This window comes from Cibotium barometz, chromosome 7 (assembly GCF_041138505.1).
Source record: "Cibotium barometz isolate CiBa-2024 chromosome 7, ASM4113850v1, whole genome shotgun sequence".
Taxonomy (NCBI): domain Eukaryota; kingdom Viridiplantae; phylum Streptophyta; class Polypodiopsida; order Cyatheales; family Cibotiaceae; genus Cibotium; species Cibotium barometz.
This window is the reverse complement of record NC_141052.1, coordinates 29534703-29560200: the sequence shown is the minus strand read 5'-3', so window position 1 is coordinate 29560200 and position 25498 is coordinate 29534703. Positions and strand designations below refer to the sequence as shown.

Genomic DNA, 25498 nt, shown 5'->3' with positions numbered 1-25498 from the left:
TTTTACTCATAAATGGGCATCTCCGGCTGAAAACTCTATTTTTCCACCATTTCTCTCCATTTCCAAGCTCTCCATAGCCATACCCAACTTGCTAGGGTGTTTTCCAAGCTTCCAAGAGTGTTTCCAAGTGCTAATCACTCTCCTACTCACTCCCAATGACTGAAATTCAGCAAAACAGCTCTCATTTTTGCTGTATTTTCTGGTCTTTTTGCTGAAAACCCTAATTTCAGCCTTCCTTTCTCAAGTTGAACCATAGGGGAAGCTTTCCCAAGGTTCCCTTCATCCTCTTGAAGACTTTTGTCGCGAAGAATTGCGGCAAATCGAAGATATCAACACTTCTAAAGCTTCCAACGCGAAGGCTTCCGCTTGCAACAACTTCTATGAAGACTGGTAAGCTAATTGGACAATGTGTTGTCATTACTTACTCAATAGAAGGGCAGGACTCCTTGTTTAGCCGCCCTGTGTAGTATTTCTCTTGTCCTATGTGCTCTTGAAGATGTTGCTACCTTGCTTGGTAGAACATAGAGCCAATGGTAGAGAATATGGGCACTGAAGTCGGGCCGGGCATCAAGGCAGCTCCTTGGTGATCTACATCGACATACCATTGTTTTCTAAATGCTGAATTTCATATGCATTGGCATGGAGGATTTGGCAATGGATGCCCGTGAAGGTATGTATTGAATTTCTCCAATAGTAATACAATTTACTCAAGGGAGGGGTCGGCCGTTCCGGCTCATTGTGTGCCTCTTGTCAATTCAGCAATTTACTTCTTGTATTTGAGCAAGTGTCCTTCAAATCTTAGTGTATTTAAGTGTATTGATTAGCATTGTGTCACGTGCATCCCGCACTTGGATGCCACGTAGACATTTCTGTACAGAAGGTGCAGGACCTGGGATGGTGAACTGGTCCCATGTGAGCCCAGTCCGGGACGAGTCAGCCAGGGATCCATCTCAAGTCGTCCGAGGTCAGGTGTGCATTGTCCTGCACATGAGTCCGAGGTCAGGTGTGCAAAGTCCTGCACAAGAAGCAGTGCTAGTCCGCGCTGTGAGTCTCCCTCTGGAATGATGTCAGATGTTCTGTGTATCTGGTTTGCAACTGGATGCCAGGCCTCTGTAGGCATGTAGGTTTGCATGTAGAGAAGGGGCCAGCCCATAGGGCTACCCCAGTGAGAAGGTTTTGCACTTGCACTTGTAGTATGGGCATGGGGGAGGTGTAGAACCAACCCCAAGGGGCCAGGAGGGCCCAAGCCTTGCCCACCAGCGAAGAAGCTGGGAGGGCTGTCGGCCAGCTCTAGAGCTTCTGGACAGGCATCCGACAGGGATTAAAGCACTATCCAGCAGGTCAGCCAGGTGTAGGGAGCAGTCCCACACCCATGCGCTGATTGGCCAGCAGTCAGGAGCTGTTCCAGAAGGCTGCGCAGGATGGCCAGCAGGCTGCCTAGTGTGAAAACAGCATTTATTAGAGTGTGAATACATTTTATTAATAATACCTAGTCGTGAGGCTGTCCTGAAGCCAGCCGACTGCATGAAGGGAGGGGTATAAAAGCCCAGCCAAGATCTCATTGAATCCATCTCATAATTCACCAAGAGCTCCAAGCAACCAAGGGCCAGGACAGCCAAGAACATTGCTAAAGCTAAGGGGTGAAGGACTGAAGGTCAAGGGCAGGTTTTCCAGCCAAGAAAAGGTCAAGTACTTTGTATTTGTTTCAGATTTACATCATTCTAATAAAGCAAATACACCATCCGTGGTGGGGGCCCTACAGAGGGTAATTGGGACCCAATACTGTGTCCTCCTCCATCTCCCCCTTCTCTCTCTATTTTCTGCACTTCGTCTTTCAGTTGGTGCGTTAATTCCGTCGCGAAAAGAGTGCTGTTTTCTGAGTTTTGAAGTACCGATCCTTCTCCGAAGCTTCCGCATATTACAGTGGTATCAGAGCTCACTTCCAGGACAAAGATTCAGCAAAGAAAACCAGAAAATTTTTTCGCTCGTGTGGTTGGTTTTTAGACGCCGGTGGACTACCCCTTTCGGAGTGACTCCTGTCCCTCGAAGGACGGTTGGTTTTTAGCCTCCGGAAGCATCCGGAAGTCTCCCACACAGATAGTGGATGATCAGATTGCGTTCCGGAAAGGAACTTCATTTTCCCGCTATGGCGAGCTTTGGCGACGAGAGAGAACCATAACCATGGGACCAGAGTGCACCAGGCAGCCCAGCTAGGGCACCCGGCTTGAGTGTACAAGACATGTTCCAGCAGATGATGCGAGCTATCGCAGACCAGACAACCAAGTTGGATGAGCAGAAGGCGCGGATTTTGGCTCTGGAGGAGCGTTCTCGCTCTCCAGCGTCGCGTTTTCCATCTCCTCCTCCCTCTCCTTCCGTACCCCAGATACCAGATCCTCATCACCGGGACCCTCTCGAGGGGTCACAGCCGCAGCCAAGCTCCTTGCTTGAGATGCAGATGCGTGCATTGGAGATTCGACAAGGAGAAGACGAAGCCATGCGACGAGTGGAACACGAGCGTTACCTCCGAGCTTTGGACGCCAGATTGACACCGGCGGCGCCCTCGAATCATTTTCCCGAGAAAATGAATTTCAGTAAGTATAATGGTAAACTCGATCCCACTACTCTGTATTCATGGTTACATCAATTTGAAGCTTACTTTGCCGCAGTTAGGAAATCAGATATTGACAAAGTGATCTTAGCCAGTTGGTATTTGGAAGGTGAGGCCATTCCTTGGTGGACTCAGCGGGCTCATGCCCACACCAGATCAGGTATGGCAGCTTATGGGTGGGACGAGTTCGTCCATGACCTTAAGCAGCAGTTTTTACCGCCCCACTACCTTGAGCGACTTGAAGACGAGTTCAGGGGTGCGCGTCAGAATGCGCAACCAGTCCTTCAGTTTGCCAATAGAATTTCGACCTTGTGTCTACAATTAGGCTTATCTGATGCGGACAAGAAAGGGCAATTTTTGTATGGCCTTGACACGCAAATCCAATGGGAGGTGCGTATGTTTAGGCCAGCCACCTTTGAGGACGCACTCTCGCTTGCGCAGAGTGCAGAAATGAAACACAATGGTGGCAAGCCCAAGACTTCCCAACCGGCTTCTCCCAAGGCTAACGCCTCGGGGGGCAAAAGCCAGAACCAGACGGGGTCTTCCCCAGGACAGAGCCCGGGAGCCTCTGGCTCCAAGAACTCGAACAATGCGTCTAAGCTTACTCCAGACCAAAAAGCGGAGGCAGGCAAGACAGGTGGCAAGTTGAGTGCTGAGGAGCTTTCTCAGTACAGGAAGGAGGGTAGATGTTACTTTTGTCACACAAAAGGGCATACTTCTCGGGATTGTCCGAAGAAGCCTCCAAAGGCCGCCACCGCCTCCACAGCTTCCGTGGTGAGCACAGCTCCCCCACAGATCCCAGTGGCTACCCCTAGTTCTTCAACCCCCGGTGCTTCAGTTGGAGCAATTATTAGCCGGGAGCTCGAAGATAAGCAGAAGGGCGCCCATGACCAGGAGTATGAGCGCATCGAATTGCTCAAGTCCTTTGGCTACATAGGTGGCCAGAGAGTCGTCTTGTTTGACAGCGGCAGCACGGAGGATGTGATCACGGAAGAGGCCGCTAGGCGTGCCCGTTTCGAGCTGACTCCGGTGGACAAACAAGTTGAGGGTTTTAGCACAGGTATGACAACGAGCGTCAAGTATGAAGCTCTAGGTGCTAAGTTAGTAATTCAGGGCATAGAGTTTGTGCGTGACTTTATGGTTGCCCCTCTTGTAGGAGCAGACATAATTTTGGGTATCCAGTGGTTTCACAAGCCAGGTATTCCAAACTTTCCGCTCATAAGCCACTTGCAGGCTAAGCGAGCAGTCCGGAAAGGCGCACAGTGTGCGATGATTTACGTCCAGACAGCCCAGACGGTGGCCAGTGCTTCCAAGAAGTACTCGGTTCTCCATGAAAAGTTCCAGAAGATTTTTCTTCGGGACAGTCGCCCTCCCCAGCTTCCCCCGTCCAGACCGGAGGATCACAAGATTGACCTCCTCCCAAGCTCGGACCCCCCGAGCAAGTTTCCGTATCGCCTTTCTAAGGCAATGGAATCGGAGTTGGACCGCCAACTCCAAGAATTGTTGCAAGCTGGCTTCATCCGCCCCAGCGTGTCGCCATTTGCAGCACCGATCTTATTTGTCAAGAAGAAAGATGGGTCTTCTCGGTTGTGTGTCGATTATCGTGCACTCAACAAGCTGACTATCAAGAGCAGATTCCCGATGCCTCGAATTGACTATATTCTCGAGAGGCTGAATGGAGCTAAGGTGTTCTCTAAATTGGATTTAAAGAGTGGGTACCACCAGGTTCGGATTGTTGAGGGGGACATCCCCAAGACAGCTTTCCGTACAGAACGGGCCCACTATGAATTTGTGGTCATGCCATTTGGTTTGACGAACGCCCCAGCTACATTTAACCGCATGATGATGCGTATTTTCCGGGAGTTGATTGGAGTGTGTGTGTTCATATTTCTGGACGACATACTCATATTTTCAGCTACAGTTGCGCAGCATGACATTGATGTGGAGAAAGTCCTTAAGTTGCTGGAAAGCAACGAGCTCTATGTCAATGAAAAGAAGTCAGAATTTATCTGTTCCAGGCACATTACTTGGGATATATAATCAGTGCCGAAGGCATTCGACTTGATCCGGCTAAAGTGGCCGAGATTGTTAACTGGGAAGTACCTCAGACCGCTTATGACATTAGATCATTTGTGGGTATATGCCAGGCATATTCCACCCACATTGACAAGTTTTCTGATCTCTCGACAGACCTCACCGATCTGCTAAAGGGAGTGAAAACAAGGAGGCAAAAGATTCGAATGACCCCACGGGCGTTGGAGGCATTCCAGAACCTCAAGGTGGCTTTGTCAGAAGCGCCTTGTTTAGCCCTTGCCTCGTGGGACGAACCATTTCAGGTGATCACCGATGCGAGTAACATCGCAATTGGAGGTGTATTGCAACAGAATGGTCATCCGGTAGCTTACATGTCTCGTAAGTTACTGCCCGCCGAAAAGAACTACTCAGTCTATGATCGTGAACTCCTAGCAGTTATACAGGCCTTGAAACATTGGAAACATTTCCTGTATGGCCGTGACTTCGAGGTCCGCACTGACCATCAGGCATTGCGCTCGATTCAGACGATGCCAAGTGCACAGTGGAGTGATCGACAACACCGCTGGAGTCAGATATTCCAGCAGTTCGGTGGTATGATTGAGTACCTTCCAGGAAAGGCCAATCCAGTGGCCGATGCTTTGAGCAGGAGGAGACAAGTATCTGCGATTCAGACCACTAGATTTGACCTTGTTGGTACAGGACTAGCAGACATGAAGCACACGTACGCGGATTCCAAGGAATTCGGTACACAGTGGGAACAGGCATTGGATGCCACAGGACCATGCCATGTTTGATACGCGATGGTTGGCTTTTCTACAAAGGCCGACTGTGTGTCATGAAATCATTCCGGGCAGCTCTTCTCCATGATGCCCATGACGCCATTACAGGTGGTCATAGGGGCATGAATTCGACTCTAGAGAAATTAGAACGGCAATACTATTGGCCAAAGATGAGGCGTGATGTGTTTACATATGTACAACGCTGTGACATTTGTCAAAAGGTGAAAGCTCCTCGTGGAAAGAAGATAGGGTTGTTACAGTCTTTGCCAATTCCTGAGGGTCCTTTCCAAGACATTTCGATGGACTTTGTCACAAATCTGCCTCCCAGTCCGAGTAAGCGTAATACACAGTGTTTGACTATTGTTGACAGGTTCAGCAAATTTGTGATGCTTATTCCTTGCAGGGCCAATGTGACCGCCGAGGATGTCGCCCAGCTATTCATTCTGCATTGGTACCCGATTGGTGGGATTCCTAGGACCATAGTGTCAGACCGAGATGCCAAGTTTACCAGTCATTTTTGGAGGGCATTGTTTGATAATTTTGGTACTAAGTTGAATTTTTCCAGTGCATTCCACCCACAGACAGATGGCCAGACAGAGATATACAACCAGTTGGCCTTTGATGTGCTGAAGTGTTATGTCCACGATCAGCAAGGTAAGTGGGAATCGTTTTTGCCTTTAGTTCAAGCTGTTTTGAATGACTCTTTTTCTTCAGCTATTGGCAGGACTCCATATGAGGCAGCGTTTGGAAGGCCTTTCCAGTCGTTGTTAACCAGGACTTCGTCTTCAGTACCGGAGGCGAACAGAGTGACGGAGTCTTACCAGGAGATCCTAGAGTCCGTTAAAGACAGATTGGCTAAAGCGCAAGAGGCCTACACTCGACAGGCCAATAGAGACCGAAGGGACATGAAGTTTTCGGAAGGAGATTGGGAATATCTTCGGATTATGAAGCAAAGATTAAAGCAGGTGGGCAAGCGATGCCCAAAGTTGTCTTTCAGGAGCTTCGGACCATTCCCCATCCGGAAAAAGATTAATGAGGTGTCTATGCAGTTAAAGCTACCTCCGAGTTGGACTATGCACGATGTATTTCATGTCAGTTGGTTGAAGCCATATGCAGGTCCACCCCCTTCAGAGGTCAAAGACGAAGCGGAACCAGACATCATTGATGAAGCAGAAGTAATGGTTCCAGAACAGATCCTTCTGCACCGTTTTAAGCATGGCTCAGGCCGAAGACTACGACAGTTCCTCACGAAGTTTCAGGACCGAGGAACTCATGATGCGGTATGGCTCGACAAAGAATTTTTCGAAGACTATCCGGCATTATTGACGGATTATTTGGAGGCTATGCAGCTTCCGTCAAGTTAAGCAGAAGGGGATGTCACGTGCATCCCGCACTTGGATGCCACGTAGACATTTCTGTACAGAAGGTGCAGGACCTGGGATGGTGAACTGGTCCCATGTGAGCCCAGTCCGGGACGAGTCAGCCAGGGATCCATCTCAGTCGTCCAAGGTCAGGTGTGCATTGTCCTGCACATGAGTCCGAGGTCAGGTGTGCAAAGTCCTGCACAAGAAGCAGTGCTAGTCCGCGCTGTGAGTCTCCCTCTGGAATGATGTCAGATGTTCTGTGTATCTGGTTTGCAACTGGATGCCAGGCCTCTGTAGGCATGTAGGTTTGCATGTAGAGAAGGGGCCAGCCCATAGGGCTACCCCAGTGAGAAGGTTTTGCACTTGCACTTGTAGTATGGGCATGGGGGAGGTGTAGAACCAACCCCAAGGGGCCAGGAGGGCCCAAGCCTTGCCCACCAGCCAAGGCAAGGGCTGGGAGGGCTGTCGGCCAGCTCTAGAGCTTCTGGACAGGCAGCCGACAGGGATTAAAGCACTGTCCAGCAGGTCAGCCAGGTGTAGGGAGCAGTCCCACACCCATGCGCTGATTGGCCAGCAGTCAGGAGCTGTTCCAGAAGGCTGCGCAGGATGGCCAGCAGGCTGCCTAGTGTGAAAACAGCATTTATTAGAGTGTGAATACATTTTATTAATAATACCTAGTCGTGAGGCTGTCCTGAAGCCAGCCGACTGCATTTAAATCCATCTCATAATTCACCAAGAGCTCCAAGCAACCAAGGGCCAGGACAGCCAAGAACATTGCTAAAGCTAAGGGGTGAAGGACTGAAGGTCAAGGGCAGGTTTTCCAGCCAAGAAAAGGTCAAGTACTTTGTATTTGTTTCAGATTTACATCATTCTAATAAAGCAAATACACCATCCGTGGTGGGGGCCCTACAGAGGGTAATTGGGACCCAATACTGTGTCCTTCTCCATCTCCCCCTTCTCTCTCTATTTTCTGCACTTCGTCTTTCAGTTGGTGCGTTAATTCCGTCGCGAAAAGAGTGTTGTTTTCTGAGTTTTGAAGTACCGATCCTTCTCCGAAGCTTCCGCATATTACACATTGTGTTCAACCAAGTTACACCTTCGGGTCCAATAGATGAAGCCCAGTTGAAGGTAGAGCTACCAGCAAGATCGGTTCAGAAAAAACGCAACAACCGTGGCTGCAAATCTGAAAACGCAGAGGTATAAGGGGCTGAATATGGAAACGTTGAAGAAATAGGTACACCCAAGCCTCAGATCAGCAAATCAGCATCAGAAACCTGTAGAAGAAAAAACGCAGCAAATATGTTGCTGCTGGCCTGTACAAAACAGGCGACCAGCACTAAGGGGGGGTATGAATGCCGAGAATTGCTGAAAACTGCTGTAGACAGCCACCTGAAGAAAAACGCAGCAACCTATGTGCTGCTGCCCTCGCTGAAAACGCAAAAACGCAGGTCTGTCCAAGGGCAGAAAAAACGCAGATATGAAGAGGTATAGGAGGGAGCATCAACGCTGAAAATCACCGGCGCTCTGATACCATGATAGAATGTGCAGCGGAAGAAGGGAAAGTGGAAACACAGGAGGGAGGGAGAGAGAGAGAGAGAGAGAGAGAGAGAGAGAGAGAGAGAGAGAGAGAAAGATGGAGAGGAAACACAGGTGAGAACCTGCTCTCAATGTCATCATCAAATGGAATACATGTCCCAAGCAAGAGGGGAGAACCTCGTAAGTGAGGGACTGCAGCTAGACAAGCTAGGCAAGCAATGCAAGCAGTAAAATATGAGGGAGGCATGCCGGCTATATATACCTCTACATGAAGGCAGCCGACTAGGGATAAATACCTCCACGACTCGGGAAAATCCCAAGACCATAAAATGGGGAATAAATATGGGTAAAATATGAGTGAGGGGTGACCAGCCCCTCTGACTAACATGGTCAGTCCTAGAGACTAAAATAGGACACCAAATAGGAAGCCAGCAAGTAGGGGATGATGTCTAACACCCTTGAGGTCTAGATTAGGTTTTTGGTTTGCTAAAGGCAACCAACATCTTGACATCTTGTATCTTTTTGTACTCTATGAATATACTCAATATTCAACCATCTCTCTCTCTATATATATTCTTGGTCTATATATACCTAGATGGATCCAGGAACACGCCCAAAATCACCTTTTTAGGAACGTGCATGTTATATACTCATGGTAGTCAACCCACAAGACTATATAACTATCAACTCCATTATGCATAGCATGGACTAGATACTACGACATCCCCACTAATGTCATCAGTGCCCAATAGTGGGTGTAGAACTCTGTATCAAGATATGCTCACACACGCACTCCACAGACACACACACACACACACACACACACACACACACACACACACACACACATGAGAGCATATATTCACACAATGGCCTTCATACTGAGTTTCTATCAAACCTCCAGAGATGCAAGGCAAACTCAACCATAATGAAGCCTAGCACTAAGGGAAGTAGCAAATAGAAAGAATTAGTACAGCCCATAAGTAGTTGATAGGGCAAATGCACTGCTAAAGATTGAAAGAATTAGCACAATATCAACTGGCCACAACTCGGACGAAAACTTCACAATGTGAAATCTGCATGTCCGCTAATACGGCTGAATTATATACCTAGATGAATCCAGGAACATGACCAAAATCACCTTTAGGAGCGTGCATGTTATATACTCATGGTAGTCAACCCACAAGACTATATAACTATCAACTCCATTATGCATAGTATGGACTAGATAGGATAATCGTGTTTGGGCGAGGTGTATAAGTTGGTTGAATGATTGTTTTTTACGACGCCTCTTTGATGAGGTTCTCTCCTTAAAAAAAAGTACTTGGAAACTCTTTTACAACTTGTTTAGTGATGTAATAAGTTGACCAGTTGGTTTGATAGGTATTTTTTGGCATAAGTGTCTTTGGTCTTTGAATACATGGTTATAAGAGAGTTTATGGATTCGAACATTCAGCTAAACACAATTTTACAAAATCAAGGTTTGGATCTCAAAGATCTTGAGGCAGTTTAAGGAGGTTTCCAAATTCCTTTGGAAGAAGAAGGGTCCATTCAAGGTTATCAAGAAGTTCAGTGATGGTCTTTAAACTGGAGTTACCATCGTTCGATATTCATTCAAGCAATCTTGTGGAGAGAGTACCATTGCCCCAGGTGGTGCACATCGTCTGTGTGCGCTTTCATTTGAGTGTGTTCCATTTCTCTCCTCTCTCTCTCTCATACCTATTGCAGAGCACAAGTACTCCTAAAGTGTTTGAGGTTGCCTGGCAATCAAAATCTGCCCCAAAACAAGGAAAAAAAAAATGTGGCTGAATTTGGCTACATCTCCTCTAGTATCTTTGTCAAATAGTAGACAGAAACCATGAGATGATATCAATTCAGCACCATTAGATCTCATGGCAAACTTCAGAGCACAAGAGAAGCCACACACCAAGGTACCTTGTTGGAATTCACAACAACATTCTTCCAAAGGAATGGTGACTCAGCTATATGATACAAGTAAGCACATAATTTGCTTATACCACAATATACAATCTTCTTGTGGAAAATAAGAGCTTGTGCCCCAAGGTTTGCCAAAGGCTGCCTCATATGTTTGACAGCCAGGGAAAATCCAACCTCATTTTCCCCAATAAAAATGCTTGGCAGGCGGTGGCCAGTAGAGCTAAGCAAAGCAGCTATGGGACTGATCAAGCTCAACACTCAGCTAAGGGGCAGTTATCCCAACAAACCAGCACCTGATCATAACTATGGAGTATCATGGAGACATAAGTTTTCCAAGATGCACACATGATGGCATAGGGAGACATCAAAATACTTGAAAATTTTCAGGTTTTTGAAAATTTTGCTGATTACATAGACTGCTGTGGCTTCACCACCAAGGCCAAAACCCTATAAATACAATGATTTGTGTCTTTATGAAATCTAGAAAAAAAAATGTTCCGTTGTTTTGTAACAGCAATTCTTCCAAAAAAAAAAGAATTACATACCCTTCTCCAGCTGCCATTGCAAGCTCAAGGCCCTTTTTCAGGGTTTGCTTCTGAGGGGGGATGGTTCCCACGAGGTGATAGCATCGACTGAGCAAGCTGTACGCTCTGCACTTGAGCTCGAAGCATGATGGTATTTGCTTCAACAACAGTTGCTGCAGAAGAGCAAAAAACACACACGCATACCACATCTATCAGAAATCAAGACTTTCGTTTTCCTGTGCGATTCATAGGCAACTTAACATTCTAGAGTAAGCAAATTTCCAACAAATAAAAAATAAAAAATATTTTGACATTCTCGAACGTGTCCTAGCATTTATATATGCTAGGAATTTTATTCTAGGGTTTGCTCCGGAGCTTACACAGATGCTATGATTTGGAGATTCTGAAGTTTACAAATTCTAGGGTTTAGAGAGATTCTGGAGCTTACAGCGCGCTCAAGGTGGCTCTTGGCGTGCGTGACATTGTCGGTGTGGTTGAGCAGAAGCGTGGCGATGCGCAGACGGGTTTTGACTTCGAGGATAGGGAGGAAGGAGACATGGCTCTGACAGACGGCCTCCAAGCACTTCACTGCTTGTGCGATGCAGCCGGAGTCTTCGAAGCGCTCCGCTAGCGACCACAGGCCCTCCGCCACTGCTTCCATGGCCAAACAAATTGTAGAGGTACTCAAATGGCGGGACGTTTCGCCATTAGAGGCCTAGGAGCTTTGAGGAGGCTGGTTTCACACGGTTGGGTCCGTGCGTCGCCATTTGTTTAGGCTGGTTTCACACGGTTGGGTTCGTGACCCGTCTAAACCAATCACGCTTGCGCTTGGGCTTGGACTTGGGCGCTCTCTCTCACACACACACTAGACATCTCAGCGTTGCTCTAAAAACATATGGACAAGAAAAGGCTTGCCTAGGGGTGTCTCCATAACAATCTCGCCTCAAAAAAAAAAGGGTGTAGCTCTCGTGGAAAGCTTAAAAGAGGACCAATAAACCAAATAATTTTGAGAGTTGGAGAGTTAACAAAGCTTCAAATATTCTCTTCCAAATTAAATCATCATGATCAAGAGGATGACACAAACACAAAACAAAGCACAAGATCAAGAGTATGACACAATCATTAGGTATTATCTCCCCCCACGTGAGCGGCTATATTCAAAAATATTGTATTGCCAAAATAATCCCTTCTTAGAAGCCCACAATAGCTTCATCCCTTCAAAATTAGGTCTTTACTAATATAACCTTAGTGCCTTTGCACTTTGCTTTTACACTTAAATGCATTAATCTCTACACATATAAAAATGTGATATACACATTGCTGTTACAAATTTCAACGCCCAACCTAAGCTAAAATAAGGCATCTAACCAAATAAATGTAAAATTTGTCTTATGGCCATAACACTTCATAGCTCTACATGACACCTTGATCGGTACCCTTGCGATATGCCATCAGTGTGACACCTCGATCGGTATAGACGGCTAGCCGAGCCCCCCTCACTTTGTCATCGTCATTCACATCTCTACCGCCTACTAGGTCAACCAAACACCACCTTCACCATGTCTTCATCAGCTCCACGACCTCAACGGTCATTTCCTTCTCTGCTCTATGTGGCATCGTTGGTGCTCTCCAACTCCACAGGCCACCAACGTGCTCTCCAACACCACCAGTCGCACCATCACTGAGATGTTGGAATTAGGGTTGTAGGAAAGCACACAAAGCTTGGAGAAGAAGAAGCAAGAATGCACACAACACACAGTGTATTAGATTGTGTCAATGTACAAAGATAAGTTAGTCCTAGAATGATGGGCGTATATACAAGCCGGGGGAAAAAACCTCCTAAGGAGGGAAAAAGTGCCCAGCGGTCCTAAGTGTGTTCACACACATCACTGCCTATATATATGGTAACAAATCCCCCCTGGGAGTGATGGTGTGAACGAGAGTTGGCATTCATGTATAGGGAAGTGCCATGCCCGAAGTAGATCAGTCCACAAAGGGGAGCAAGCCCAAAGCTTTACGGAAAGCTTCAAACTTCTCACGAAGAAGCGCCTTTGTGAAAAGATCGACGAGGTTGTCCTAGGTTAGCACATATGCCAAGCTGATCTCTCCTGCTGAGAGTCTCTCCATGACATAGTGATAATGCACCTCAATGTGCTTTGTGCGAGCATGAAAAATTGGGTTTCTCGCAACAACTGCCAATGCGCTCTGACTATCAGTGTAGATAGAGGTGGCAGACTCCTGTCCAACACCCAAGTCAGCCCCATAAGCCGTCTGAGCCACACACATACAATCGTAGCTGTGAAAGCTGCCCTGTACTCAGCTTCACAATTAGAAGTGGCCACAGTAGGTTGCTTCTTGCTCAACCAAGATATGCATGAGCTACCGAGCATGAAACAAAAACCACTTGTGGACACTCTTGTGTCATAGCAACCAGCCCAATCTGAGTCCGAAAAAGCATGTAAATCTAGCGGCAACAATCCCCCCTTGGGATAAAACAACCCAAGATGTATGGTGCCACTCAAGTAGCGAAAGATGCGTTTAACTGTCTTCCAATGCTGAGACCTTGGGCTATGCATAAACCTGCTTACCTGTGAGACTGCAAACTAAATGTCCAGCCTCGTAATGCATACATAAATGAGGCAACCAACAGCTGTCTGATAGAGTCTGACATCAAAGTGATCTCCAGCATCATGAAGACTCAACTTCAAACCTGTCTCCATTGGAGTAGCAATAGGCTTGCAGTCTTCAAGGCCAAATCTCCGCAACAATGTCTCAATATACTTTGTCTGACACAAAGCAATACCTCCATCACACTTCTTAAATTGTATCCCCAAATAACGATGCAAATGCCCCAAATCTGACATCTCAAAAGAGGCATTCAAATCTGCCTTAAAATTACCAATATGACTCTCATTTGGTCTTGTGAGCAGCATGTCATCGACATAGAGAGCAATGATTAGATGTACATCATCCACACGTTTAACATACAAAGTGCTTTCTGTTGGACTATTCTGAAAACCATGTGCAGTCAAATATGCATGTATCTTTTCATACCAAGCTCGTGGAGCTTGCTTTAAACCATACAAAGCCTTTTTCAACCTGCACACTTTGTTTTCCTGCCCTCTTTGAGCAAAACCACGAGGCTGCGATACATACACCTCCTCATGCAAATCTCCATTCAAGAACGCAGTCTTTATGTCCAACGGATGTACATTCTAACCATTATGAGCTACCAATGCACAAATGCTACGAATGGTAGTCATATGACAAGTGGGAGCAAAGGTCTCATCAAAATCAATGCCCTTTTCTTGAGCATAACTCTAGTCTTATAGCGATCAACACTACTTTCAACCTAAACGAGTACGACTAGAATCAGGTGCATCAATTTTACTATCACGCAAGGTTTGCACCAGCCATTTAGGCATACCTCTAGCCTGCTCATTTTCAGCCCTATCCTCATAAATTACATCTTGTAAATCTGCATTAGAAATATGCTGATCTATGATGTTGTTTGTAAATCTGCATAGGCTGAATATTTGCCTCATTAGGACTTACATTTGAATTCCCACCTGTAATAAACAGAGGCAACAACGTATCAAATACATCCCGTGAGCTCACACCTGTCTCTTTGGTACATGATAACAAAGATTGCACAGCATCGTCCACGAAAACAACATCTCGACTAATCAAGATACGCTTTGACTGCGGATGATACAATCTGTAACCCTTGCTCTCAGCACTGTAACCAACAAAAATGCATTTGACAGCCTTATCATCCAATTTTCTACGTTGTTGCATAGGCGCTAAGGCATAGGCCAAGCAACCAAAGACACGCAAGTGACCAATAGAAGGCTTCCTGCCATGCCAAGCTTCGTATGGAGTAACAGACTGCAAGGCCTTAGTGGGACACCTGTTGAGTACATATGCAGCACACATGACAGCCTCAAGCTTCGTATGGAGTAACAGACTGCAAGGCCTTAGTGGGACACCTGTTGAGTACATATGCAGCACACATGACAGCCTCAAGCCAAAACGCATGTGGTAAAGCTTGGCTCTTGACCATACATCGTGCCATCTCCATAAGTGGCCTGTTTTTCCTCTCAGTAACACCATTTTGTTGAGGGATATATGGCAGTGTACATTGGTGTTTTATCCCATGACTAGCCAAAAATGCATCAAACTCTTTAGACATGTACTCCCCCCCTCGATCAGAACGGAGGGTGCCACAGTACAATTGGATACATTTTCAACCATAAGCAAAAACTGTTTGAAGCACAAAAACACTTTGGGCTTTTGCCTTCAGTGGATACATTTTCAACCATAAGCAAAAACTGTTTGAAGCACAAAAACACTTCGGACTTTGCCTTCAGTGGATATACCCATGCATGCCTTGAGTAATCATCAATGAAAGTCACGAAGTACAAGTGTTTATCAAATGCATAGGCCCACATACATCACTATGTACAAGTTGCAATTTGCGAGTGGCCCGCACAGAACCATCCTTTGGAAACGCAGAACGCTGCATTTTGCCCAAAATACAGCCTTCACAAACATGTTTTAATGGTGCCTCAAGAGGGGGCAATGAAGCAACCATATCAAATTTCTGCAAACACTGCACTGCATTTGCTGAATCTTCCACACACTTGTCATAAGAATTAAGCCTATACAGCCCACGAAACAAGGTGCCAGATGCAATAATCGTATCACCAGAAGTCAAATCATGAACAGTACATCTATCATCCACAAATTTGACTACAAGTCCAAGTCTAGTAAAAAGCGCAGAGACAGACAATAGATTCTTCTTTATCCCTGGCACATACAAAGCATCTGAAAGTGTGAAAGCGCTGCCATTTGCGCAGTAAGCATAATTTTACCAATGCCCTTCACTGGGTAAGAAGCATTATTGGCACATGTGACAGTATTCCCATTATTAGGGATAGCCTCAAGACAAGTGAACATATCACGATGCGAGGTAATGTGCTTTGTAGCACCACTGTCAAAATACCATACATCAGAGTCAACAGAAACTGCCAAACATGCATCATGTACAGATGGGTCATACTGGGGCAATACACGCTAAACGCCCATTTTGTATCCTGCGCAACATTTGCAGAATCTGCATTTGTAGAAGCATCCGCTCTTGTGGCTGCATTTGACTCTTTCTTCTTTGCCTCTTTAGCCTTTAGCTTAGGGCAATTCTTAATGACATGATCAGTTGCCTTACAATAGTTGCACTTGATTTTTTTTTTGCCTTTATCAAGAGCCTTCTCAGACCTATTGTTGCTACCTGTGGAAGGAGAAGAAGTTGCAGACCTACTAATAGGAGAAGAAACAGTGGAAGGGGCTAGGCAGCAACAAACGCTTGATTAACTGCACGCTGCCTAGCCCTGTTTTGCCTGGACTGCACTTCTTGCAAGAGCTTGTTGACTAAAGTATCATACTTGACAACATCACGTCTGTCCTCAGTAACAAGTCTCCACGTGGAAGCAAAAGTCCGATATGACTCAGGTAAAGCATCAAGAACAGTCTGCACAAGAGAATGATCAAGAATAATCTCACCTGCAGAAATCAATTGCTCCTTAAGATCTTTAATCTCAGTAAGAAAAACATTCATGTCATCATCTTCCTACATAATCTTCGATTCTATCTCTTTACACAGGTAAGAGATTTTAGAGGGCCAAGAGGTACTACACTTTGCCCCATGAGGTGGGGAGAGTGGAATCTTGCAAGGTACCTTGGGGAAGGAAGGTCTCTCTCAACTTCCTCTAAGTTTGTACTCGGAGAGCTTTAAGCACCCATTATTAAAGCATGTAGTTTTCCAAGGTCTTCAGGTAGCCAATCTACTAGCACCTTTACTACCTATGTGATGAGCCATGCCATCGATTCCCCAGCCTTCATGGAAAGTTGGTTGAGCTCTTAGGTGATGAGATCATAGTAGTTCCTAGGTTGGAAGGTAGCTACTACTGCGTCCTCATGATTGGCGGGGAAACTAGTTATTCTCCTTCCAAACATAGTCGAGATAACAAGACAAAACATGCAACATCTTGGTTGAGCCCATGAGAGTTGCACCCATGAGAAACCCTTATGGTCTTCAACATCTTCCGCACCTTTGAAGGTTAGTAGCTTCACCTACACACGAGACTAAGAATAGTAGCTAAGGGCTCCAGTCCTAGTGGAGACACCATAAGGGTAGGAGAAGTAGATGGTGGGAGAAGAGTAAGGGAGTGATGAAGAAGCTTATGATTGGTATAAAGAGGATGCAATAAAGGTGAGTTACCACACCAGAAGCTCTAGTCTCCGAGGGCATGCACTATAATCACATAACACTAAAAAGCACTCTCGGAAAGTCCCATCATGATCACCAAATTTTGTTCTTTTATCTTTAGAGAACTTCGTCGTCGGTCATCACCGCTTGATCTTTAGGAGAGTCCCACAAATAGATGCATGGATGAAGATCAACTTACCAATAGATAGATACACAGATAAAGAAGAAGGAAATGGGGGTTCTATCTCATAAGTATACTCCCTCTAACTAGTCATTGCTCACTCTAACTAGTCATTGCTCACTACCTAGACCTCCAAGCCCCTCTACCTCTGACACTGTCTACTACTGTGCTACCTGACTATCTTACACTGCATAACCTATCAAATTAGCATGTCTCACAATCACACCACACTGCTTAACACATCACACCACACTGCTTAACACCACAATAATCAGAGACAAGAGATGAGCAACACAATATTCATTTGACAACGAGTTTGTACAATGCACGGTCTGTCCATCTTCTTCATAGATTAAAGAGGAGAGGTATTCGTACACGATGGTGCATACACCACACAATATGCAACTCTCTTCTCAAGGGGTATAGATAGAGCCTCCCATAATACACACATTGTCCTCCATACAGGATGCCTTCTTAATATCCACAGTCGTCACATGATATCTATTACAAGAAAGATCTTTTGATGTAGAGTTCATCAAGGAAGGGAGATAGTGCTTTCAAGAGAGATATCCCCTCACCTTGGGAAACGGAGGGGGAGGCAATGCTCAAGAGAGATTATGCTCACCTTGGGAAAGGGAAGGAGATGTGCAGGCCATGAGTATCACTTAGCCTAGGGTGGATATGCACGTTGTGAGTGCACATGATCATCATCGAGACGGAGTCATGGAGGGAACAATACGATGGCGATTGGTCAACCTTGGGGTCTTAGTAGAGGGCACTAGCGGCAGTGATGTTGGGGTCAAAGGGGTTAGAGAGGCCGGTTTGGAGGGCATCTCATGTTGTCATATATATAGGCAGTGATGTGTGTGAACACACTTAGGACCGCCGGGGTACTTTTTTCCTCCTTAGGAGGTTTTTTCCCCCGGCTTGTATATACGCCCATCATTCTAGGGCTAACTTATCTTTGTACATTGACACAATCTAATACACTGTGTGTTGTGTGCATTCTTGCTTCTTCTTCTCCAAGCTTTGTGTGCTTTCCTGCAACCCTAATTCAAACAATTGGTATCAGAGCAGGCATCGGCTCCCAGTACCCTCCAACTCACATTCTCTAATTGAGGTGAGCTTTCACGAGCGCTTGTAGGTCCCTATACTCTGTAGATAGGCCCGTAGGGCTTTGCGTTCTTAGAAATTGCATCTAAAGTCGTTTTGGGCTCCGTTTTTAAATTACAAGTTCTGTACAAGTGTTTTCGGCATTTTGTGCAGAAATTTCGATAGTGCAATTTTCTGCAAAATAGGCATACGTATTCTACTGTGGACCATGCTACATAGCACGAGTTGTTTTATGTTCAGTCTTTGCTTCATTATAGGTAGCTTTGCATCGGTTTCAGTCAGTGGCCATGGCTGATAACAGCAATGATGTATTTCGCATGTTGCCTGTTGATGACAAATTGGATGGAGATAGCAACTACCCACTTTGGGCATACATGATGCAGCATGTTTTGGTTGCAGAAGGAGTGTGGAACGTTATGCAGGGTATGGATGTACGTCCAGGTTCTGTGGATGTAGGATCTGTTGAGGATGTTATAGGTTCTAGCAGCTCTACTGTTGCTGCTATTTTACCCACTGCTAAACAAGCTCGTTGGGGGATGGTAAAGATACACAGGCTCATGCCTTGATTGCACTCTTTCTATCAAACGTAATATCACCCCAGTGTCCTCTTAGCCTCCCATTATCTCTAGTCTATTCTCATTATTGGCTTTGTGGTCCCTCTAGCCCTACTGGCTAAGCTCAAGAAAGAGCTAGAAGACTTCAAGAGATCTCAACAAGAGAATGCAGTCAGCACAGTATCGAGGAAAGGCACTGAGAAAGAGATTAAAAAGGTCAACGCTAAATAGTCCAAGATTGGCCCATGGTGCATCGTATATAGCTCACAAGGTCATCTCCCAGGCGATTGTATGTTGTGGGAGGTTGAAATGAACCCATAATAGTGATTACAAAATAAATAAAATCTAATTTACCCTCACACAAGAGTGAGCCCAAGCTTCCTTTTGGTGTTTGGGGCTCAAAAATAGTATGCTTGACAAAAATGTCGACTTCTTCAAGAATAGTATTCTTCAAAAGTAGCTTGCTTCAAGAATAGCTTTCTTAAGCGTGTAATCCAGGCTTCTTTAAAAATAGGTGTGAGCTTTGAACCTTATAAAAGTGCACATGTCTTGAAAAATAAAATATGCACAAGGGAGCATTCACATGTCCTGAGCGATCAACATATACACATTGCTAATAAATATGATTAGCGTCCAAATTATTGGCACTTTTGTTGTCACAAAATCAAATATTATTTGTCGACATTCAAAATTTAGTCATCTCAAGATATTTCCTGACCACCAACACCAGCTCTCCTCCATTATCTGGTCTAATGGTCTACACTTGCATCAACTAAACCAATCAATTAATAAATTAATTGATTAAAAATAAACATCCATATGAAACTTCATATCAATAAGACGATACAACCAACATGTATAGATTCACCCGCGTATGCATAAAGTAAGCTACGATTGCCCGGATTTAGAAAGGTGTCCCAATCTAAATCCTTCTAGGAGAATTCATAACATAAAAACCTAGGAATAAAAATATTTCATGAATTCTTTTAAGAATCCATAAATTACACATTATGGGAATATATAAAGCATTCCATGAATTCATCCTCATAACACTATCCCTCCAAGAAGTATCGTTCTTTTTGCTGAAAGGGTGGCCATGAGGACAAGGATTGCTATTACCTCAAGGGTTTTCGACTAATGTAACAATAACTTCACCAAGGGACCAACCCTCTAAATCCATTTGCCATGCAACAATAACTTCACCAAGGGACCAACCCTCTAAATCCATTCGCCAAAACTATACGATGATCCCAACCACCACCCAATGCACCACTTTCTATGGGGTCTAAAACGTCCACCCATGCTCCTACTTGCATGATACCCTTATTGGCATACCATCTATTGGCGAAGGCCAGAGTTGTAGCTCTCACATCCTAACCTTCTGCTTATGTGACTCTGGCTCCACTTGCAACACTTACTTAGCCCCTCCACACAACCCCCACTTCTTCCTTGTCTGCAACTACTTATGCCCATGCTCCCAAACCTAGGGCATAGATAGTGACATGTGCCCCACCCCCTCCAAGTGCCGTAGGCAGTGGTACACTCCCAACTTATTAGCCATATCTTTCGACTGTGCGAATCCCTCAAACAGCCCTAGTCTAACCAAAATCCGATGGTGTATGTGCCCTTGCCTCCTCCAAAGCTTACATATGGGACTCGACCATTTCAAAGAAATACTAATCAACACCCCATGAACATTCCCACTAGGTCTTTCATATGTTTTAGATGTGGTGGGAGTTGGCACTAACAGTTGCACTGTTCAGTGCTACTGGTCTCCACCTTGCTTGCACTTTTCGAAAAGCATAGATCACTAGACTCAGGATTGCCCCAAACCCATTCTCCCCACCCCTTTGATTAGCATAGGAGGTGAGCCACACCAATGGAGATTGATGTACAGTGTTTTCTTATATTCTTTTCCCTTGATTTGTATGTAGTGTTATTCCATGAGTATCTGGGACCCTTGGCTACCAATTAACACCCTCCTAGCCTCTCCAATGGGGATAAGTGAAACGAGAAAACACGGGACCTCGAGAAGTGTGTTGAACAGAAAAATACAAATGCACGAGAAACACCAGATTAGGTCCCAACTACCCCCCCAAGCGTGTATCAAAAGCATCCCCGCTTGAGTATTTATAGATTTTATTACTTAAAAAATAGGTTTTAGCCCAAGCTTGCTCTACAAGCTTTCTTTTTACAAAAATTGGATAATAAAATATTTCAATAATCTCACTCCCGTGATGTGATAGTCCTCCCGGTTGAGGAGACGACCATCCTTGGCTGCAACTACTATCAGCACACGCACAATCATTCCCACATTGGATTCACTCACAATGTCTTTACATAATTAATTAGATTCACTCCCACATTGGATTCACTCAGAATGTCCTGACATAATTAATTGGATTCTCCCACATTGGATTCACTCAGAATGTCCTCACATAATTAATTGGATTCACTCCCACATTGGATTCACTCACAATGCCATCACATAATTAATTGGATTCACTCCTAATGTCCTCACACACGTCACACATGTCTTAAAGTTGATCGGATTCACTCAAACAATCAAACTCTTAGAACCTTTACACGCATCACACGTGTCTTAGAGTTCATTGGATTCACTCACAATGTTTTCATACATGTCACACGTATTCACAGAGTACACCACACCTCTCACACATGTCACAGCTGGTTGGATTCACTCACAACCAAATAGGTTCACCCTCGGATTTGCTCTTAATTCTTATACCACACTGGGTCACCCTCATCAAGAATTAATTCAGAAGAGTTGATCGGATTCACTCACAATCAAACTCACACGTTCCTTACATGTGTCACACATGTTACACTTGGTTGGATTCACTCACAACCAACACTCAATTTGTGATAAGTTAATCGTCACACATATAAATATCACTAAGTATTCATCATAGACATATAAAAGAGACATTGTATCAAGGACTTCTATGTGTAACAAATCCTACTGTCCCATACCACCATAAATTATCCCACACAAATCTAGAAATAAGTATGCATTGGAATACTTCACACAGGATTAATCTCATGTCCCATACCACAAGACTAATACATAGTTAAATATTCATAAAGTATAGTTCAAGATGGAAGGGCCAGTTCCTCCAAGAAGTTTTACTTTTGATACATAAGAACTCTCTTTGAAGTTTACAAAAAGTCTTAAATAAAATTTGTTGTAGAGATAATATGTTACCCTAAGAGTCAGAGTAGTTCTCCTGGTAGTCTTGTTCTTCATCATTGTCGATCATATTGATGAGTCCAAGTGAAAGAAACTTAAATAACAAATATTAAATAAAAATTGATGACGTAAAATAAAATCCAAAAGTAAAAGAGTTATACCTTGATGTATTGTTGACTACAAAATGAAAAAGTTAAGAGAAATAGAGATTTTTAAAACGATTTGTGAATAACTAAAAAGTAAGAATGCACATAACACACAATGTATTAGATTGTGTCAATGTACAAAAGATAAGTTAGCCCTAGAGTGATGGGCGTATATACAAGCCGGGGGAAAAAACCTCCTAAAGAGGGAAAAAGTGCCCCGACGGTCCTGAGTGTGTTCACACACATCACTGCCTATATATATATGGCAACAGACTTATTGTAAGTCAAGCTGATAATTGTTGGAAGCTCAACACAGCTCCATGTAGAAATCATTGGAATAACTTGCACATTATACTTACACCATAAATAACAACTTGCCTACCCTCATGCAGAAACTCAAGACTATGATTATGACAAAAATTGCTTAAGAAATAATCACACAGCCTAGAATAACGTTGGCCCAAGCTAGGTACATAACCAAAAAATTTACTCAAATCCCGAATCCATGCATATCTATTGACAAATCTAGAGTCATTAAGTCCAACATCTAAATGATGAGAGTATAACAATAACGCTCGAGTCAATCTTGCCATGATGCCACTAGAGTGATCCACATATCTATCAATGGGAGGGCTAGAGTACGTAATCAATGTCTATAATAATCGCTTTTTTCTTTCTTTCTTTTATTTTCTTTAAATTTTTTCTTTCTTCTTCTTACTTACTTACTTTCTGTCTCTTCTCATTCTCCTTTTCCTCATCTTTTTCTTCTTATTCTTATTCTCTCTCTTTTCCCCCCCCTTTTTTTCCCTTCTTCTTCTTCTTCTCTTTCTTCTCTCTTCTCTTCTTCTTCTTCTTCTTCTTCTTATTATTATTTCTCTTCTTCTCCTTCTCTTTTCCTTCTTCTTATTCTTCTTCTCTCAGGGCTCTGCTCGTGTTGCCACACGGCTTGTTTTTTTCCCACATGATGTCTTTGAGCATTGATGGATAAGGTATAAATAGCAAAGCACCTTCTCTATTGTATTTGTCTCTTGAGAGACACACACACAGCGTGCTTAAGGTTGTTGCCGTTGGACATTGATATGCTGGTCAATCATGTGCTTGTTGTCCCATTGGACATTGACGATGTGTCAGTTGGTCGTGAGGCGCATGGTGTTGTGTTGTTATATAGTCAGTGTTGTTGCCCAGTTACGGTGTGCCGGTTGCTACCGCCTAGTCTGCTTCACTGTCTGTGGGTCATCATGTCATCGGCTCTCTCACATATCGTTGTTTATATTGGGTCACTTGGGCTTCATGCCATTGTTACTCACCTTCACATAGAGGACCAACTAGGTCCTGGGCCGTGTGAGTACCCCAAACCCACACCTTTATGATGGAGCACACCTTGGGCTCTGATACCACTGAAATGAGAAAATGCGAGACCTCGGGAAGAAGCATGCCAAACAAAAAAATATAGACGCATGAGAAACAGTAGATTGGGCCCCAATTGCCCCCCCAAGCGTGTGCCAAAAGCATCTTCGCGTAAGTATGTATAGATTTTATTACATCAAAAATAGGTTACATGTTTGTTTTAGCCCGAGCTTGCTCTACAAGCTTTCTTTTTAGAAAATTTGGATAGTAAAATATTTTAAAAATCTCACTCCCGTGTCAATAATTGTCTTCTTTATAAATTGAAAATACAAGCATCTTTGAGCTAATGCTAAATCTGAATATCAAATTGCTCTTTCTAAAGTAGCGTCTTGAGTACTGCAATAATTATCATATAGGTTAAATGTCTCAAATAAAATTATTCTAAAACTATGGTAAAGTGTATGATTGGTCCTTATGAACAGTGTTATTATCCAATTCCTCAACATTTATAGTGTCCCATGTGATATTAAGAAAGTCAACAAACAACAAAACTCTAGTTTCTCTTTCAGTGTGTGAAGACAATAAGTAATATATTCAGTGAAGAAAATACGTTTCTCCTTTTAGTGTGTAAAGATAGTAAGTAACATATACTCATCGGTGGTCATTTGTGAGACATGTATGCATCATTTTCTAATCACACTTCAAGTTATGATTTCTCGAGTCTTGTTAGAAAATAATGTTTCAACATGTACCTTCCACTTTCGCCAAGCATGGATGAAGCTACCCTCATACCCCACTTCACATGATCCTTTTAAAGCTTATTCCAAGGTGGATGAGTGCTGGCATCATGCAGGAAACCTCCCACATGCAAGTCTAAGAAGATAAAGTCTACAACTCCCTTCTTAATGAATTATCCCCTTTTGCCAATCTAATAAAGAACTCTTAATGAAATATCCCCTTTTTCCAATCTAATAAAGATATGAATCCATCATTCTTTTTTCCTGCACTAAAGAGCATCTAAGTTCATGTCAATGGTGTCACTCCCTACATACTCCTGAGTGTCAATGGTGAAAGCATTGCCACAAAGCACCTGAGTATGTGTTAATGGTGTCATTCCTTAGAGCACCCAAGTGTTAATGGTGATGCATTTCCATAGAGTACGCAAGCGTTATTGGTGTCACTCCCAACATACTCCTAGCCTTTGAACGCATAACCAATTTTGATTGCTGTTGCTCACCTACACATATCATGCATCAATGGTGTCACTCCCAACATACTCTTATGAATGGATACATCACCACTCTTAATGGTGTCACTCCCAACATACTCTTATGAATGGATACATCACCACTCTTAATTGTTGTTGCCCACCTACACATAGGAAAAAATTCATAGAAAGGAGGCCCTCATGCCAGCATAAGAACAAAGCAACAACAGTTATTCCATTACCTATCTAGGTCCACATGGTCATCTTCCGACCCATGTAAGGGAAGATCAGTCTCAACATCCACTGGCATTAGCACATAAAAACCATGGACACACTCAAGGATAATTGGACCGAGTAAACCATTTTTTGTTCACTTATTTTTCTTTTTCATTTTGTCTTTGGGCCAAGAATTGGTTACACATGTTCGATTGGCTTTTTCTCTATTCATTATCTCACCTTGGCATGTCTAGCAACCAAGGAGGATTAACCATCTCAAAAAAAGGAACTCATACTTACTAATGCATTGGGTACTCATAGAAATCCACTGTACCCAATGCCTTTGGTACAATGGATTACTAATCTCAATCCATGTCTTAAACAAGTAAGATAGATCTTATAATGTTCCCTCTTTCTTCAAGTAGAAATCTATAAATAAAACCTTTTCTTATTGCACATTCCCAAAGTAAAATTT

General features: G+C 44.0%; 1 protein-coding gene across 5 annotated transcripts in view; it reads right to left on the bottom strand.

Moving 5' to 3' along the window:
- LOC147636872 (Tetratricopeptide repeat (TPR)-like superfamily protein) overlaps nucleotides 1-11524 on the bottom strand; it is a 117539-nt gene extending 106015 nt beyond the window's left edge. For 3 of the 5 annotated variants that reach the window (XR_015266276.1, XR_015266277.1, XR_015266278.1), the window contains exons 1-2: nucleotides 11232-11513; nucleotides 10805-10956 (exon numbers count right to left, since the gene is read on the bottom strand). Coding sequence is in view for 2 of the 5 variants with exons in the window: in XM_086800445.1 (XP_086656571.1) it covers nucleotides 10805-10956; nucleotides 11232-11444 (365 nt within the window). In the remaining 3 variants the exon portion in view is untranslated. Of the gene's footprint in view, nucleotides 1-10804; nucleotides 10957-11231 lie in introns of all 5 variants that reach the window. The other 2 variants (XM_086800445.1, XM_086800446.1) reach the window with 1 other exon arrangement.
- Nucleotides 11525-25498: the final 13974 nt, after the last annotated feature.